Source organism: Mauremys mutica, chromosome 11 (assembly GCF_020497125.1).
Source record: "Mauremys mutica isolate MM-2020 ecotype Southern chromosome 11, ASM2049712v1, whole genome shotgun sequence".
Taxonomy (NCBI): domain Eukaryota; kingdom Metazoa; phylum Chordata; order Testudines; family Geoemydidae; genus Mauremys; species Mauremys mutica.
The window spans coordinates 41,650,495-41,669,504 of NC_059082.1; the positions used below are offsets into that span (position 1 = coordinate 41,650,495).

The 19,010-nt window shown below is 56.3% G+C and overlaps 1 protein-coding gene across 6 annotated transcripts in view; it reads right to left on the bottom strand.

Annotated features, from left to right (window-relative positions):
* The window catches only part of AP3B2 (adaptor related protein complex 3 subunit beta 2), a 66,125-nt gene that overhangs the window by 23,443 nt on the left and 23,672 nt on the right, over window positions 1–19,010 (bottom strand). For 4 of the 6 annotated variants that reach the window (XM_044980382.1, XM_044980383.1, XM_044980384.1 and 1 more), the window contains exons 2-11: window positions 16,394–16,469; window positions 14,941–15,015; window positions 14,179–14,274; window positions 11,681–11,841; window positions 6,393–6,459; window positions 5,722–5,904; window positions 3,438–3,614; window positions 1,645–1,742; window positions 1,148–1,202; window positions 718–789 (exon numbers count right to left, since the gene is read on the bottom strand). In XM_044980382.1, coding sequence (XP_044836317.1) covers window positions 718–789; window positions 1,148–1,202; window positions 1,645–1,742; window positions 3,438–3,614; window positions 5,722–5,904; window positions 6,393–6,459; window positions 11,681–11,841; window positions 14,179–14,274; window positions 14,941–15,015; window positions 16,394–16,469 — 1,060 coding nt within the window. Of the gene's footprint in view, window positions 1–717; window positions 790–1,147; window positions 1,203–1,644; window positions 1,743–2,752; window positions 2,764–3,039; window positions 3,044–3,437; window positions 3,615–5,721; window positions 5,905–6,392; window positions 6,460–11,680; window positions 11,842–14,178; window positions 14,275–14,940; window positions 15,016–16,393; window positions 16,470–19,010 lie in introns of those variants that run through there. The other 2 variants (XM_044980386.1, XM_044980388.1) reach the window with 2 other exon arrangements.

Sequence of the window (19,010 nt, forward strand, 5' to 3'; positions counted from 1 at the left end):
ACCCTATCCTCCAAAGCAGTTGCAATCCCTCCCAGTTTGGTATCTTCTGCAAACTTAATAAGCATGCTTTCTATGCCAATATCTAAGCCGTTGATGAAGATATTGAACAGAGCCAGTCCCAAAACAGACCTCTGCAGAACCCCACTCATCATACCTTTCCAGCAGGACTGGGAACCATTAATAACTACTCTTTGAGTACGGTTATCCAGCCAGTTATGCAACCAACTTATAGTAGCCTCATCCAAGTTGTATTTGTCTAGTTTATCGATAAGAATATCATGCGAGACTGTATCAAATGCCTTACTAAAATCTAGGTATACCACATCCACCGCTTCTCCCTTATCCACAAGACTCGTTATCCTATCAAAGAAAGCTATCAAATTAGTTTGACATGATTTGTTCTTTACAAATCCATGCTGGCTATTCCCTATCACCTTACCACCTTCCAAGTGTTTGCAGATAATTTCCTTAATTACTTGCTCCATTATCTTCCCTGGCACGGAAGTTAAACTAACTGGTCTGTAGTTTCCTGGGTTGTTTTTATTTCCCTTTTTGTAGATGGGCACTATGTTTGCCCTTTTCCAGTCTTCTGGAATCTCTCCTGTCTCCCATGATTGTTCAAAGTTAATAGCTAGAGGCTCAAATACCTCCTCTGTTAGCTCCTTGAGGATGCCTCGCTGTGAACATGTGTCAGGCCATCCTGCGCATTTGACTCACCTTGAGGATCTTAATCTGGGTGGGGTCTGTGGATCTGATGTAGAAGCTCTTCAGATATGGCTCGAACATCCCCTGCATGGACAAAGCAGCTTTAGCAGCAGCCCAGTTACCCTGCTGGATGCCAGCTGGGGGTCAGTCAGGGGACAGGGCAATGGACCAAGTGCATGATGGGGGATTTCTTTGCAGCATCTAGCACTGGCCCCTATTGGAGACAGGCTCCTGGCTCAGACAGGCTGCTGGGCTGTCCCCCATGGCAGGAGGTGGGGGACTGGACTGATCTGACACCCCAGAGTCCCTGCACACAGCCCAGGAATTGGTCAGACCCAAGCCTCAGGCTTGGGGGAGCTCCGCCCCAAATCCCACCATGCTGTAGCCCCAGCCTCTAGAGAAAAGAAGGGCAATTTCTCAAGTGCAGGGAACCAGGACTCACCCGTCGCTTAATGGACATCGTGGCCACGTTCTGCAGCACCACCCACTGCACCTCACTGCCAGGAGAGAGATCCATCAGCTGGCCCCGTAGAAGCGAGGCAGCAAGGAAAATCCATGCAACAGGCTGCTCTTACACAATCCCTCCACTTGACCCAATCTGGGCCAAATTTACCCCCTCCCTACTGAAATAACAAGTTCCAGCATCAGATTCTGCCCTGAGATGGTTCCATCTCAGAAACTTTCATACTCTTGAGATGGAGCCAATAGGACCCACTGGTCAGGCTGCCAGGGTGAGTCAGCAGAAGAGCTCTGCGGCTCTGTGCAGGGCCTGAGCCCTGAAAGCCTGTGACACACAGACTTCAGCCTCTTTGGAACAAGTCATGGAAAGAAGTTCAGGTGGTTGCTGGAGAGAAAGAAAGGGGTGTGTGGGGAGAGGGGGCGAGCAGAAGACAGGAGGAGGAAAGGGAGAAAGGAGGAGAAGCTGTGGTGGTTGCAGACCTGTGGCTCCTCAGAAGACGCACCAGTGCCTTGGCAATGACCCCAACCTCGGCCTTGGGTGCCAGGTGGAAGTACAGCTGAGCTACGGCCATCACCACCTGTGGGGGAGGGGAGGAGATAGACAGGAGGTCGTGGGAGGGCGCTGAGCAATGGGCCAGCCACTGCAGACTGGGTGCTGCCCTGGCTGGGTCTAAAGCACCTGACTGCAGAGATGGGTGTCCCATTTTCTGTGTACTGCCTCTTCATGTGTCAGGTTTCCCAGGGCAGCAGCCAGCGGGAGAGCGCTGCTCCCAGCGAGACCCCTGTCAATGACCTCCTGGGCAGAGTGTCCAGAGCTCCGGCGGTATCAGGGCAGGGGGCTTGCTGAGCTTGGGGCCTACGCATCCCAATTCAGATGCAGAGCGCGTCACCGGGCGTTGCTCCCACAGGACAGTGCATTGTGTCTCCTTCCTTGGGGAGCCCCCATGTGCCGGAAAACCCGCCTGTCACTCCTCAGGCACAAGGAGAAGTGTCATAGCGACGGGACCCTGGACACAGGGCAGTGGAGGGGAATGTGGGGCGCTCACCATGTCATTGCAGCTCTGTGGCAGGGGGGCTGTGGCTCACCACGGTGTGGGGAAGGGCGAGAGGCTCACTGCGGCATTGTGGCTCAGGGGGGCAGGGCGAAGCAGAGAGGCATGGAGCTCACCACGGGGTTGTGGCTCTGTGGTGGGGGGGCAGGGCAAGGTAGGGGTGCTGGGGGCTCACCGTGGTGTTGCGGCTCTGTCGGGGGGCAGGACAAGGCATGCGGGGGCAGGGGCTCACTGCGGCATTGTGGCTCGGAGGGGGGTGCAGGGCCAAGGGGCACGTAGCATGGTGTTGCAGCTCTGTGGGGGGACAGTGTGGGGGTGGCAGGGGACTTATTGTGGCATTGCAGCTCTGGGGGGGGCTCACTGCAGCATTGTGACTCTGCAGTGGGGGGGCAGGGCAAGGTGGGAGGGCATGGGGCTCACCGCGGTGTTGCAGCTCTGTGGTGGGGGGCAGGGTGAGGCGGGTGGGTGTGGGGCTCACCGCGGTGTTGCGGCTCTGTGATGGGGGGCAGGGTGAGGCGGGAGGGTGTGGGGCTCACCGCGGCGTTGCGGCTCTGTGGTGGGAGGCAGGGTGAGGCGGGAGGGTGTGGGGCTCACCGCGGTGTTGCGGCTCTGGGGTGGGGGGCAGGGTGAGGCGGGAGGGTGTGGGGCTCACCGCGGCATTGCGGCTCTGTGGTGGGGGGCAGGGTGAGGCGGGAGGGTGTGGGGCTCACCGCGGTGTTGCGGCTCTGTGGTGGGGGGCAGGGTGAGGCAGGAGGGTGTGGGGCTCACCGCGGCGTTGCGGCTCTGGGGGGGGCAGGGTGAGGCGGGAGGGTGTGGGGCTCACCGCGGCGTTGCGGCTCTGGGGGGGGGCCGGGTGAGGCGGGAGGGTGTGGGGCTCACCGCGGTGTTGCGGCTCTGTGGGGGGGGGCAGGGTGAGGCGGGAGGGTGTGGGGCTCACCGCGGTGTTGCGGCTCTGTGGTGGGGGGCAGGGTGAGGCGGGAGGGTGTGGGGCTCACCGCGGCGTTGCGGCTCTGGGGGGGGGCAGGGTGAGGCGGGAGGGTGTGGGGCTCACCACGGCGTTGCGGCTCTTGGGGGGGCAGGGTGAGGCGGGAGGGTGTGGGGCTCACCGCGGCGTTGTGGCTCTGTAGTAGGGGGGCAGGGCAAGGGGGGGCATGTAGCTCACTGTGGGGTTCTGGCTCTGTGGTGGGGGGGCAGGGCGAGGCAGGGGACCATGTAACTCACCGCGGCGTTGCGGCTCTGCAGCAGGGGCTTCGTGTTGCGCAGCAGCAGCCGGTGGTCAGGGTCCATCACATAGGGCTTGCGCTTCACCAGAGAGGCTGCGTCCGGCTTGTCATCCTTGGAGTCCTCCTCATCAGAGCCGTAGAAGGCCTTCTCTGGGTTCTCCTCCAGCAGAGACTCCTGCCAGGCACAGTGTGTGCATGTGTGGAGGGATGCAGCATTAACTTCCCCTCAGTGGCCCCCCCAGCCAGGCAGAGCTCCAAGTCCAGTAAACCCACCCCAGAGACACTAACTAGGAGCTGATGCAAGTCAGGCTTTTCCTCTCAGGCCCCACTGGCAGCTGCTCAGACTGGCCTCCCCGACAACCCCAGAGCAGCGACAAGAGCCCGAGGGGTCCCTGCATTGATGAGGACAAGGGGGATCAGGGCCAGCCTGTGTGAGACCCAGGACAGCTTCACAGGGGTTGTTTCTTGATCCAGAGGGGACACAGATCCAGAGGGGAGCAGTGATCACCCAGGCTGACCTCCTACATAGCACAGGCCGGAGACCCACACCTAGGGATTCTGTAAGCTTGTGGCTGAACTAGAATGGAGTTTTGGAAAAACACCGTCTCCATGTACAGCATCCGTGGGATGCAGGATCCCCTCCCTAGCTCACATGCTCCAGAGTGTGCCTTGTTTCTAGTCCAAGCTAAGGTGGGGATGCAGCGTTGCCACCACACGATAGCACCGTATGGCGCACCACCAAGGAGCCACAGCTGTAAGGACCCGTGGGCACCCCGAGCCAGATGCTGCCCGGTCACCTCAGACTGAGCTTCGCTGCTTCAGGTCCCGCAGCTCTGAGAGGGGCAGTGCAGCCACGTGTGCCAGGGCTGGGAGGCCTGGCGCAAGAACAGAGCCAACATAGGACCCTAAGTCTGTCTCCTTCCTCTCTGCACTCTGTTCCGGTATGAACTCCCCCAGGGCCGGTGCAAGGATGTTTCGCGCCCTAGGCGAAACTTCCACCTTGTGCCCTCCCCCCCACCCCCGCCCTGAGATGCCCCCCCGCGGCAGCTCCCCCCCTCCGCCCTGAGGCGCCCCCCCAGTGGCAGCTCCTCCCCCCCCCACCCTGAGGCACCCCCCTTAGAATCATAGAATCTCAGGGTTGGAAGGGACCTCAGGAGGTCATCTAGTCCAACCCCCTGCTCAAAGCAGGACCAATCCCCAACTAAATCATCCCAGCCAGGGCTTTGTCAAGCCTGACCTTAAAAACCTCTAAGGAAGGAGATTCCACCACCTCCCTAGGTAACCCATTCCAGTGCTTCATCACCGTCCTAGTGAAAAAGTTTTTCCTAATATCCAACCTAAACCTCCCCCACTGCAACTTGAGACCATTACTCCTTGTTCTGTCATCAGGTACCACTGAGAACAGTCTAGATCCATCCTCTTTGGAACCCCCTTTCAGGTAGTTGAAAGCAGCTGTCAAATCCCCCCTCATTCTTCTCTTCTGCAGACTAAACAATCCCAGTTCCCTCAGCCTCTCCTCATAAGTCATGTGTTCCAGCCCCCTAATCATTTTTGTTGCCCTCCGCTGGACTCTTTCCAATTTTTCCACATCCTCCTTGTAGTGTGGGGCCCAAAACTGGACACAGTACTCCAGATGAGGCCTCACCAATGTCGAATAGAGGGGAATGATCACGTCCCTCGATCTGCTGGCAATGCCCCTACTTATACATCCCAAAATGCCGTTAGCCTTCTTGGCAACAAGGGCACACTGTTGACTCGTATCCAGCTTCTCGTCAACTGTAACCCCTAGGTCCTTTTCTGCAGAACTGCTTCCCCTTGCGGGAGCTCCCCACCCTCTGCCCTGAGGCACCCCTCCCCCCGCCCCAGCTCACCCCTGCTCCACGCACGAGCACCCTGAGCACGCCATCGCTGCTTCACTTCTCCCGCCTTAGGCGCCACAAGCCTGGGAGGCGGGAGAAGTGAAGCGGCCATGGCGTGCTCGGAGAGGAGGCGGGGCAGGAGTGAGCTGGGGCGGGGAGTTCCCCTGTGTGCCGACCTCCCCACCCTTACTTGCTGCAGGTGGCCCTCCCCGTGCTCCCCTTCCCCAGCTCCCTCCGCCTAAATGCCGGCAGTGACCGGGGCGGCCAAAGATCCGGCCACCGCGGTCGCTGCTGAAGAAAATGGCGCCCCCCAAATGCCAGTGTCCTAGGCGACCGCCTAGGTCGCCTAAATGGTTGCACCGGCCCTGAACTCCCCTCCCTGCCTCACTGGGGTCATGCGTCCCCTGCCCTAGTCTGACTCACGTTCTGGTTGGGGCTGAGGAACTGGGTGCGCGCGTAGCGGGTCAGCATATTGATGATCACCACCTGGCCCCACTCCTCCACGTCAATCAGCAGGTTGCACAGTTTCCGGTAGTTCTTGTGGATCAGGTCAATGCGCTCGGGGCAAACCTCCTCAAAGGCCATCACCACGCTGCCTGCCACCAGCTGGGACAGAGGGGAGAGAGCAGTAGGGTGGTGGGCAGGGCGGGAGGAAGAGCGACGTGATCTGCACTGGGAGGCGCTACTCACACTTCCCACTGGCTGGCGCTGTTTCTGGGTCTCTCCCCAGGGAGCTCTGGGGAGGGCTCCTTCTCAGCCCTGACATGGGGAGACAGCCCCCAGGGCAGGGTTTCTATCAGGACTCTGTTCTGAAGGCACTGCCGATAGGGCACATGGGTAGTAGACTGGGATCAGCTAACAGGAAAGCAGGGTCAGTGATGGTTATAGTTTAATAGCACTGCCCATCCAAGGGTGGCAGGACACTGGCCCTTTAATAATCCAGCTCCCAGGTTATCTTCCTGGGAGCCCTGGAGTTGTACATTTGATGGACCTTTGCCTGAAATTTGGGAAGGGGATCCTTTAATAATACAGGGCCCTGCTGCCCGCACACCACGGGGTTAATGTGGCTCTCCCGGGACACCACCCCCACTCACCGTGGTCTTATCCGCCAGCAACTTCTCAATCACTTCGATCAGCTGGTCCTTCTGATCAGAATCCAAGCTGCAAGGGAGAGTCAGCAGTAGGTGATGCTACCAGCATGGGGGAGGGGAGAGGTACTGGGAGAGCTTTATCACCCACCCCCATGAGCGAAAGGGGAGACAAGCGAAGCAGGCAGGACTGTGGTGTGCTGGAAGAGAATGAGGCAGGATCTGCTATGCTGTACCTCATAGACCTTTGCAACTCTGCAACAGCGCAATGAGGCCCCAGGTCCCCCTGCTCCTAGCCTATGAGCTGAGGAGAATCTCCATCAGTTGTTAGCAGTGTTGGGACAACGATCCATAGCTGAGCAGTCCCAATTCCATCCCCTCTCCCAGAAGCAGTAAATGGATAGCTTTTGAGCTTCCCTGCAGAGCAAACAGCTGGATCCCAATTAGAGAGGGGTCCTTATGAAGCATTTGGCTGCTGGTCTCATTTCTCCCTCCTCTAGGTGTCAGCTGAAAACATCCACTCCATGTGCAGTGGCAGTCAAAAAAGCAAACAGAATATTGGTAATCAATAAGAAAGGGATAGATAAGAAGACAGAAAATATCATATTGCCTCTATATAAATCCATGGTACACCCACATCTTGAATACTGTGTGCAGATGAGGTCGCCTCATCTCAAAAAAAGATATATCAGACCTGGAAAAGGTTGAGAAAAGGGCAATGGAACAGCTTCTGTATGAGGAGAGATTAATAGGACTAGGACTTTTCAGCTTGGAAAAGAGATGACCAATGGGGGATAGGATAGAGATCTATAAAATCACGACTGGTGTGAAGAAAGTAAATAAGGAAGTGTTATTTACCCCTTTTCATAACACAAGAACTAGAGGTTACCAAATAAAATTAATAGGCAGCAGGATGTTGTGAATGCCAAAACACTAACAGGATTCCAAAAAGACCTAGATAAATTCATAGAGGATAGGTCCATCAGTGGCTATTAGCCAGGATGGGCAGGGATGGTGTCTCTAGCCTCTGTTTGCCAAAAGCTGGGAATGGGCAACAGGGGATGGATCACTTGATGATTACCCGTTCTGTTCATTCCCTCTGGGCAGAGGTGAAAGTAAGTCAGTCTGGTCTGGTCTGGCGTGCCAGCTTCCCCAGGCCAGTGATTTAAAGGGCCTGGGGCTCCCGGCACATCCAGAGCCCCGGGCCCTTTAAATTGCTGCCAGAGCCCCACTGCCAGAGCCCCTGGGTAGCAGACGCGGCCAGGAGCCCCGGGGCTCAGGTGGCAATTTAAAGGGCCTGGGTCACCACTGTGACAGTGACGGCTGGGAGCTCCTGGCCCTTTAAATCACCGCCGGAGCCCTGCTGCCTCTACCCCAAGGCTCTGGCAGTGGGACTCAGGTGGCGATTTAAAGGGCCCGGGGCTCTGGCAGCCGCTACTGCCCTGGCCCTTTAAATTGCCACCAGATTTAAAGGCGCCACCCCTTCCAATTGAGGCCACACCCTTCAAGTTGAGGCCCCGCCCCAGCTCAGCACTCCGGCTTACCGGTAAGTCCTTTAAGTCAGGGGTCCCCAACCTTTTGAGGACCAGGGACCGGTCGGGAGTGCTCGTCCCGCGGCTCAGCCGGACCGCCCGCAGGCGTGCCTGCGGGAGGTACACAGGCTCCGGTTGAGCTGCCGCAGGCATGACTGCGGACGGTTCGCTGGTCGCGCGGCTCAGCTGGACCGCCCGCAGGCATGCCTGCGGCAGCTCAACCGGAGCTGGTGGACCTCCCGCAGGCGTGCCTGCGGGCGGTCCAGCTGAGCCGCGCGACCAGCGAACCGTCCGCAGTCAAGCCTGCGGGAGGTCTACCGGAGCCCCGGGAGCAGCGGACCTCCCGCAGGCATGACTGCGGAGGGAGCGCTCGTCCCGCGGCTCGGGTAGACCTCCCGCAGGTCCACTGGGTCGGTTCGCGGCCCAGTTTCTAAGAGGCCGCGGCCCGGTACCGGGCCGCGGACCGGGGGTTGGGGACCCCTGCTTTAAGTTACTTTCACCTCTGCCTCTGGAGCACCTGGCATTGGCCACTGTTGGAAGATAGGATACTGGGCTAGATGGACCTTTGGTCTGACCCAGTATAGCCATTCTTATGTTCTTAGCTAATGTGGCTCAGTTCCTTCTAACAATAACTAAAGGTTAAATATTTAACATGGAAGATGCAGGCACATAATCACTCAATGGTATTCACACTGGGTTCAGTGAACTCTGTGTTCATTCTGGGTCAAGTCCAAGGTAGGTTGTGCTTTATTGTCCTAGCCTCCTGCTTTATCCCTTCCATTCCTCTGCCTCTGCCCCACATGCACCTTCTTGCCTGGAGTTCAGGACAGCGCCAGACACTCTGTCACCTTTCTGCAGCAGCCTATCCTATTGTACGGTGTCCCGCTCACCTCTGGTTCATTACGGTCTGTATTGATCCATGCTGCAAGGCCACACATGCTTTCTTGGTCCATTCATTCTATGGACTTTGAAGGACTCAATAGCCTGTGGCAGGCCGGAGTGCTAGGCTTTGACAAGGAACTGTCCAGTAAACAAAATCCAACGACTAAATTCTGGGCTGTAACACCATGAACAAGGGGGCAAGCACACCCAGAATTCAGCCCAAGGATTCCTGGTCTATATCACACACATTGTCTCAGTGGCTAAAACCAGGGCCGGCTCCAGACCCCAGCGCGACAAGCGCGTGCTTGGGGCGGCATTTTGCCGGGAGGGCGGCAGGCGGCTCCGGCGCACCTTCTGCAGTCATGCCTGCGGGAGGTCCACCGGAGCTGCGTGACCAGCAGACCTCTGAAGGCATGACTGCGGAGGTTTCGCTGGTCCCGCAGCTCGGGTGGACCTCCCACAGACGTGCCTGCAGATGCTCCACCGGAGCCGCGGGACCAGCGCACCCTCCGCAGGCACATCTGCAAGAGGTCCCCCGGAGCCGCGGGACCGGCGACCGCCAGAGCGCCCCCTGCGGCATGCCGCTGTGCTTGGGGTGGCCAAATTCCTAGAGCCGCCCCTGGCTAAAACAAACAGAATTAAAAAAAAAATCAAATAGACATTTCACTCTTATTCCGCCCGTTTATTTGCTTCCACCGTTTTACTCTCCGCTGGAACAACGAAAACAGACCGTAGCCAGTTTCTTACTAGTTTCACCCCCCCAAGTTTGCATATGCCAGCACAAGCCTACAAAGTTTCTAGATCCATGGACTGGAAGGCCACACTGCATTAGGATCGGCTAGACCAAGCTCCTGCATCACAGGAGCCAGAGAATCTCACCCTGCACTGAGCCCAGAGTCTGTGGTTGAATCAGAATGTATCTTTAGGGTTTAAATCCAAGCCAAAAACCAAGAAATAGCACAAACCTGATCTCCTTGAAAAATATTTTTTTTAAGAAATCCATCCAAACATTCCTATTAAATAGGAGGTTTTGTAAAACTTTAAACAAAATCCCCACATGCTCAAAGCCCTACATCTTGGCCCTCAGTGGCCCAACAGTGGCTCTTTCAGACGTTTTCCATGCCAGCCATGTACCAGTAGGATCCAGATGGCTTGTCAGTTATTGTAGCTGCATTATCTGGGCAGTCAGTGCTTGACCTGACAAACAGAAGTGTTTGGCTGCTGGTCTCGTTTCCAGTTACTGTTCATTTCCTTGACAAATGTCTCACCCACAGCCCCTCCTGGTGCCTGTGGTTCCTGCCCATGGTGCTAGGGGGAGCATTTCATGAGGGTTTTTTTTGGGGGGGGGGGGGAGGTCAGTGGGATGCCCTGCTGCATCACTCTGTATGGCATTGAGCACCAGGGGAGAGGAGCTCTTGGTCTCACATATTTGTGACCCCAAAGAGAGAACAGGAGATCTGACCCCCAAAGAATAAGCAATTGAATCAATTGGTTGTATACCAAGTTCTTGTGTATTAATATATGTCAAGTAGGGTCTTTTCTGAAAGCTGGTAATGCTCTGCCCTCAATGGTCAGTAGGAGATCTGTACCCAGGCTCTGGCTATGAATGTAGGTGGGGTTGTATGTGCAGAACACTGTACTTGTAATTGGGGTGCTACAGCCGCACCTCCTCACAGCAGAGTGGAGACGCAATAGGGCAGGGAGGCGCGCCTCCCACGCTAGCTGTTCACACAAAACTAACTCCACACCAGACCTGAGGATGAGTTCTGGGTGGCTCGAAAGCTTGTCTCTCTCCCCAACAGCAGCTGGCCCAGGAACAGATGTTGCCTCACCCACCGTGTCTCCACGCACCTAACATCCTATGGCCGAGGGAAAGACAACGGCTTTACAACTTTAAAGTTCAAAGAAAGCCATTTAAACTGAGAAGAAAACCCCAGTCTTGGAACACTAAGGCAGGAGGGAGTTTCCCCTCTCTGTGTAACCATGAATGACCATAGTCTGAGAGAAAGAAAACCCCATTAGAAGGGAAGGGGTTGAAGTGAAGGGCCAGCATCTAAGCGGGGTGCTGTCCATGAAACACGGGATCCCCTCTACGACAGGGGGCATGCAGGGAGACTGTTCAGAGGCAATAGGCAGTGGTATTAGAGAAGGGAAGTTAGCTCTAGAGAAGTGTACAGCCAGGGCCGCGCCTTTATGTTTATTTTCTGTGTAACTCGGCTGTTTGCTTCCCTGACTATTCCATCTTTGAATCTATGATTTTTCTATTAAACAAACTTCTTGTTGATCTATGCCCTACGCAGGTCTCCGGTGGGCACCCTGCATGTGGCAAAGTGAGCTGATAACCGGGGGCAGGTTTTACCCCTGCAGGGCTGCTGAGCCAGAGGGGAAAGTCCCGGTGTCTGGCAATTAAGATCTCAGGCAGATGGATCTGGGGGGAGTTGGGACCGGAAGGGCTTGTTGGGGTCACCCTGCCAGGAGTAACTAGGCAGATGGAAGCCAGGGTGAGACGTTTTTGCTGGCAGGCTGGCTACTGGGGTCAGAGCTCTGAGCCATAGCAGCCTGGCATTAAGGCATCCAAAGTCACAAGGCAGGTGGTGACAGAACCCCATACTGGTCTGGGTGATCCCCAAAAGGTCACACTCCTCCATGCACAAAACCAGAGGGCTCCAGAATTCTGATTCCGTGCAATCTGACCAAGTCACAAGAGGCCCCAGGGCACCATCACCCTGTGCCCCGTGCCTTCCTCCGTGAAAAGTGGGTTGCTGGGATTTGGTGGTGGGAGTCCCCACTGTGCACCGGTGCAAATGACGGCCCAAGGCAAAGTGAGCCCAACATGTATTTCAGGAGTGGGGCGGGGATGCAGCCCATTGTCCCAGTTACCTGTACAGCTTGGGGATGGCATGAGCAGCCGTCTTGCGCACGTACGGAGACATGTCTGATGCCGCCTCCTTGATGGCCAGCATCATGATGGGCACTATGATGGGCACCCGGATGCTGGAGAGAACCCGCAGGGCACTGGCCCGGATCAGCTGGTTGGGATCCTGCAGTAGGGGGGACATGGAGGCAGCTCCAGGAAGGCTTCGCAGCAGAGCGCCCTTCCTGACTCAGTCGGGGCAGGGTGAGGGCCCTGCAGCACCTGGGGGTGCCAGAGGGAAGCAGAGAGGTTCGCTTGGCACTGCACTGTGCACTTGGAAACTGATTCCTTGTGAGGTGAGGCTCTCGCTCATTAACACAGATCTGCAATCCCTCTGGCCAGTGCCACCTTCAGATCCCAGGCCTGGCTCCCACGGGGGGGATTTAGCTGGAGTTGTGGGTGCTCAGCACCTCCAGGAACCAGACCCCCAGGATTATAGTGGCCCCATGGGGTGGGGAAAAATGAATGGCCGGGGGTCCCTGCTGCAGTCTGAGCAGTGGGGGCACAAGGGCTCCAGAGCAGAGCTGCTAGGGACACAAACCCGGTACCAGCTCTTTTGATCTCACCCCATTCTCTAACCCAATCCCACGGGAGCCCCAGGCCTCCCAATGCCAGAAGCTGGGCCTTCCCCATAGTTTCTCAGAGGCAGGGGTCCCAGGAGGGCCCCCCACCCACAGAGGGCTTTATACCAGGACTTTATACTTGGAGGAAGGTGTGAGCAGCTGGGAGGGGGAGGAGGGAGCGCACTCCCCCCCATGCAACCCACTGCTTTGGCTCTGGGTCAGCCTGCCCCCCTAGATCACAGCCTCACACCTGACCCAGAGCCCAATAACCCCACATGCTGAGCTCTGCCAAGTGCCTGGAAAGGCCTGGCTGGGGTGCAGCGGCCTCTCTGCCAGGGGCCCCTTTGAGTTCTTCTACCCGCTAGTGCCCAGGATAGCACTGGACCCCTGGATCCACATGGCAAAAGCACAGACCATCCACAGCAGGGCCAGCGCTGGCACCACCATCAGCTCTCAGGGACTGGACTTGTAAGGGCCTGTGCCAGCTGACTCGGGCTGGGCTAAGGGGCTATTTATGGGGTGTAGGTGTTCGGGCTCTGAGACCATCCCACCTTGCAGGGTCCTCGAGTCTGGGCTCCAGCCTGAGCTTGAGGCAACTGGCACAGGCCAGCAGCAGGTTTTAACTGCACTGTAGACACACCCTGAAAGGCCCGGAGCCCTTCACCATGGGGCCATCTGGTTCCAGCCTCCCTTTGTGCCTATCGCTTCATTCTGACCCATCTGCACCTCCAAGAGGAAGCGGAGATGTGGACAGGTACTGTGGGGGCAGCGCTCTCTCCTCCTCCACAGCAGCACCCCTGGGAGCTGGGCACCAAAAGGGCACCTGGTATGGAGGGGAGAAAGGCAAGGAATTGCACCAGAACCCAACACAGCCAGCCACCCCCTGGGGCCAGCCTCGGCAAAGCATGTAGGGATTAGGCACTGCCCGGGCTCTTTGTGGTGCTGCAGTGACATGCAGAGCCCATGTCAGGCTGTGCCAAGGGCGAAGGGGCAGCAGGTTGTACTGGGGTGGCACTGGGATGGTAACACATGGGTGTGGGATGGGTGGGTGACTGCTCGGGAGGATCCTCAGAGAGAGCACCCCAGTATGTCCCTTGTTCTCTGTCAGTCCAACTGGGAGAGGCTGGAGTGCAGCTTTGGAGTCAGGAGTCGTGGTCCATTGTCGGCAGGTGGGGTCAGGGTACCTGTCCCTGACCTCACCCATAGCAGGTTGAGCTGACAGCCCCTAGACCTGTATGTGTGGAGTGCATGGATGAGTCCAGACTGCAGCACCATGGGCCATTAACAGGGTGGGGGGTCTCATTAGGGACAGTGTGGGGCTGCTTCCTGGGGCACTGGGTAACCCCAAATGTCAGGGCTGCAGTAGCTGCTGCTCAGTTAGGGCATTGCCAACTTTCCATTTGGCCTCCCAGCCTGCTCCCTTCCTCTCTTCCCCCCTGCCTGTTGGTCTTCTTGGGGGGCTGCACCGGGGAGATTCCCAGAGGGTGACTCTCAGGTCAGCTGGACGATAGGAGCCAGAGAAGTGTGTCCGAGTCTCACTCCGGGGAGGGCCCCCAGCGCTGGGGAGGGCTTTTAGCTACAGGGCCACAGCAGGATGCCCAATGTGTGCGGGTGTGTGGGGGCGCAGGCATGTGGGGGTGCAGGCGTACAAAAGCCCCTCTATGCAGAGGGCCTGCTTCATGGCCACAGGGTTTCCCTGCCCCTGGCTCTGTAACCTAAGCCCAAGCAAGACCACCCCGATCCCAGCAGTGAGTACCAGCAGAGCCATCTTTTGCCGTTGGTGGAAAACAGGTGGGACCATCCTCTCCTGCCTCGGTTTGGGGCAGCACCATCCCCCAGCCCACCGTCAGCCCTTGAGGTGCCCACACTCCAGTCCCGCCCCCCTGCCCGTGACCCCTGACCTTTAGTCCACGCTGGAAGGTGGAGATGGAGAGCAGGGCCAGGTCCTGCTGTTCTTCCGCGTAGCGGACCAGGTAGACATACACCAGCTTCTTCACCTACCAGACGTGCGGGAAGAGACCGAACCCTGTCAGCCAGGCTCCAAATCCCACCCCACCCCGTCTGCTCCCAACCCTCATTGCTTCCTCCACTGCCACGCCGGGCTGCCATCTGTGCCAGCGAAGAGGGGTGATTGCCCCCACTTCTAGAGGCCCAGGGTATTGGGGCGGGGGGCAGAGGCAGGAGGGCGTGAGCCAGGAGTGGGGTACGAGGAATGTCACAGTGAAGTTCTGCTAAGCAAGCTGAGTGCATCACAACAGCTGCTTCTCCCAGAATCCTCTTTGCTGCGGTGGGGTCTGGGCCGGATTCTGGCTCCTCCTGCAATCCTGGGCTGGGATGCCATCCCACATCCGTCTCTCACCACGTGGCCACCTGCTGCCCAGTCTGAGGGTGCAACAACCCCATAGACCTCCAGGCAACCCCACCTGGCCATCGCTGCCGCAGAGGGCAGCAGGATCCCACTGTGTGTTAAGGGCCCCCTCAAAGCCAGCTTGCCACTTAGCACAGGGAGCGAGTGCTCCCATATGGGAGCAGTTTCCTGCCCTGGCATATGTGGGCAGATCAGACCCATGAAAGCTGCAAGCAACCCCCCGGCAGGTACCGCCCCCCCAAATGCTGCCCCCTGCTGGCTCGCAAGTTGCTGCAATCCCTAAGGAGATGCTCACCTCAATATTCTTGCAAGCCACGTTTTTGACGACAGCTGGGAAGAGGTCAGACGCATTCTTCCCCCTGGCGATCATCTGGGGATGTGAGAGAGGAGACTGTGACCTGAGAACACATCTGCAGGTGTCCCAGCCCGTGCCCAGCACCAGGCTGTCAGAGTGCTGCACACATACAGCAGCACTGGGGGAAGAACCCAGGAGCTATGGGGCCAGACACATGGGCCCCCACCACCTAGGCTAGAAAGCAGAACCCCACTAGCGCGCGTGTGTGTGTGTTTACAGCACCTAGCACACTGGGGCCCTGATCCATGATTGGGGCCCTGAGGCTCCATCACAATACACATGAGAATAACAGCAGTATGTGGGCTCACAGCCCCCTGTAGGACCCCCACCACTAGAGGCCCCAGACACCTGATCCGCTCCGAGCCCCTTTAGCAGAGAGCAATGGGACACGGCCAACAGGCTAAAGCCAGAACAGCGGGCTGCTGCCCAGCTCTAGAAAGTTGGAGGGGTGAGGAGGTTACTAACGTGGTGGGAGGGATAACAGAGCAGCACAGTCTGGGAAAACAAGCCCAGGGCTGGAAGCCAGTTAGGACCAAGTTCTGTTCCTAGCTCTGAGATTGGCTCACTGAATGATCTCAGGGAGCATTTTTCTCTCTGTGCCTCAGTCTCCCCATCTGGGTACGGGGATGATGATTCATTCGTGGGGAGGGTTTAAGGCCAGAAGGGACCACCAGATCCTCCAGTCTGCTCTCCTGTGTCTCACACATACACCACCCCACACCCACACACTAAACCCATCCTCTGAAATTAGACCAAGGGATCACAGTCCACAGGTGCCTAGATAGTATGTGCCACAGGCAGAGAACAGGAGTGACAAGGGGCACCAGTGCCTGCGGCCCCCTCAATGGCAGGGAAATGGTTAATGAGATACACCCAGGTAATCCTGGCAAGTGACCCGCACCCACATGTTGCAGAGGAAGGTGAAACCCTTGAGGTCCCTGCCAATCGGATCTGGGGGGAAATTCCTTCCTGCCCCCCTCATATGGTGATCAGTGAGATCCTGAGCATATGAGAAGAGCCAAGCAGCCAAGAGAGACAGTGCTCATGCCACCTCAGAGCCTGGCCCACCCCACCTAGTGTCCCCTCTGCAGCTTGGCCGTCCCTCAAGTTTCAGAGGAAGGAGACCAAAAAAACCCTCTGAAACCCAGAATACAATGTGTGGAGGAGAGACCCTTTCTGAGCTCTGCAGGTGGCTGTGTGAAGCCCTGAAACATGAGCTTTGGGAACAAATGACAGTGGGGAGGGAAACTCCACAGAGGGGAAACTGAGGCACAGCGGGGCGGCGACTGGCTCAGGTCGCACAGTGACGCTGTCATTGCTGGGGCTGGGACTCAGGAGCTCCTGGCACTCAGGCCGTGTCTCACCCACACCCCGCCCTGTGGGAGACACTCACAGCCACTATCCTCTTCATGGCCTCCAGCTTCAGTGAGTCCTTGTTACTGTCCAGCATCTCCTTCAGGTCATCGTGTCTGCAAGTCACAGGGACCTTTGTCAGCAGCCGAGCGGGCACAGATGCAACAAGTGTTGGCAGCTCTCAGCCATGCACAGACAGAGCGTACACCACACACACCAGCCCACAAGTGAGCATGAACACAGCCACCGCCCCCACTCCCGGCCTAGTCCATGGTGAGGGGACCAGCTGATGAGGCTGACCGCTCAAAGGCTCCCCCCAAGGCACCACTGAGCAGAGATCCAGTAACCGCAGCCATGGCCGTGTGCTACTAAGGCTGAATCGCTGCCCTACAAGGGAGTTCAGGCCACATGCTCTCTGGGGGATTCTGGAGAAGCAGGAACCCCCTCCCCCCAATGCTGCAGCTGAAGCAGATACCCCTCTGCCCAGCCCCTTCCAACGGAGGAGCTCGTAGCGCTTGACAATTTATTTGTACTCTCCCGAGTCCCCGGGGCGGGGTCTACATCACCCACCTTTCACAGGCGGGGAAACAGAGGTAGAGAGGGCAGTGACACACCCAAGGCCAGAGCCGGCAATAGAAGCCAGGACTCCTGGGTTCTAGCACACTGCCAGGAGAAAGCGGTCTCTTTTTGCAGATGCGTGTGATGCTGCCCCACATGATTCCAAGTGGCACTGTGATCACTGTGCAAAGCCAGTCTGTTAATGACCTCCTAGGAAGTCCCCATCACCAGAGGTGTAGCCCTCCCTAGTGCCCCAATCCTGGGTGCATGTATGTGTCTGATAATTCTCACACATAGACTAACAAAATTTGATGGTGAAGAGCCAACACAGTTTTTGTAAAGGGAAATTCTGTCTCACCAATCTCTTAGACTTTTTGAAGGGGGTCAACAAATATGTGGACAAGGGGGATCCAGTGGATATAGTGTCCTTGGACTTTCAGAAAGCTTTTGAGGCTCTTAAGCAAAATAAGCTGTCATGGGATAAGAGGGAAGGTCCTCTCATGGACCAGTAACTAGTTAAAAGACAGGAAACAAAGGGTAGGAATAAATTGTCAGTTTTCAGAAAGGAGAGAGGTAAATAGTGTTGTCCCCCAGGGATTTGTACTGGGACCAGTGCTGTTCAACACATTCATAAATGATCTGGAAAAAGGGGTAAACAGTGAGGTGGCAAAGTCTGGAGATGCTACAAAGTTACTCAAGATAGTTAAGCCCAAAGCTGACTGTGAAGAGTTACAAAGGGATCGCACAAAACTGGGTGACTGGGAAACAAAATGGCAGATGAAATTCAATGTTGATAAATGCAAAGTAATGCATATTGGAAAATGTAATCACACCTAGACGTACAAAATGATGGGGTCTAAATTATCTGTTACCACTCAAGAAAGATCTCTGAGTCATTGCGGAGTTCTCTGAAAACATCCGCTCAATGTGCAGTGGCAGTCAAAAAAGTGAACAGAATGTTAGAAACCATTAGGAAAGGGATAGATGATAAAACAGAAAATATCACAATGCCACTATATAAATCCATGCTACGCCCACATCTTGAATACTGTGTGCAGTTCTGGTGGCCCCATCTCATAAAAGATATATTGGAGTTGGAAAAGGTTCAGAAAAGGGCAACAGAAATGATTAGGTGTCTGGATCAGCTTCCATATGAGTAGATATTAGAAAGACTGGAACTGTTCAGTTTAGAAAAGAGATGACTAAGAGGGGATACAATAGAGGTCTATAAAATCATGAATGGTTGGAGAAAGTGAATAAGGAAAGGTTATTTTCCCCTTCACATAACACAAGAACCAGGGGTCACACAATTAATAGGCAGCAGGTTTAAAACAAACAAAAGGAAGTATTTCTTCATGCAACTCACAATCAGCCTGTGGAGGTCACTGCTAGGAGATGTTGTGAAGGCTAACTATAACCAGGTTAAAAAAAGAATTAGATAAGTTCATGGGGGGATACATCCATCAATGGCTATTAGGCAAAATCTCTGACTGCCAGTTGCTGGGACTGGACGACAAGGGATGGATCACTTGATGATTGCTCTGTTCTGTTCATTCTCTCTGGAGTACCTGGCCGCAGTCAGAAGACAGGATACTCGGCTGGATGGACCATTGGTCTGTTCCAGCATGGCCATTTTTATGTTCTTATGCGCACAGCCACAGAAAGCAGACCATGCCCTGCTTGTAGACTGACGGGCCATACCCTCTGCCCCTTGGACCACAGCATGGACTATACATGCCACAGATCTGACACACTGCCACCTTCCAAAGCTTTGCGGGTCTCTGGCCCATCAACTGACCGAGTGCCAGTGGAATAGCATAGCAAGGAAGATCTAACAACAGGCAAACTGGAAAGTGTTCCTGTCCATGGAGGGGGGTTGGCAGGCCCCCCAGAGGCCAGATGCTTTGATGGAACCTCTAGGCTCTGGGTGGCTCATTTCTGGTACATCCCAGCAGCAGCTGGTGGATATCTGGTATCTGAAACACCCCATATCTGACACAAGGTCCTGGCCCCCCAGTGATAGCTGGGGATGTGATCCACTGCCAGACAGCGAAGGCTCAGCAGGGGAAGATGCTGGGGTTGCCTGCTGGCTGGTTCCC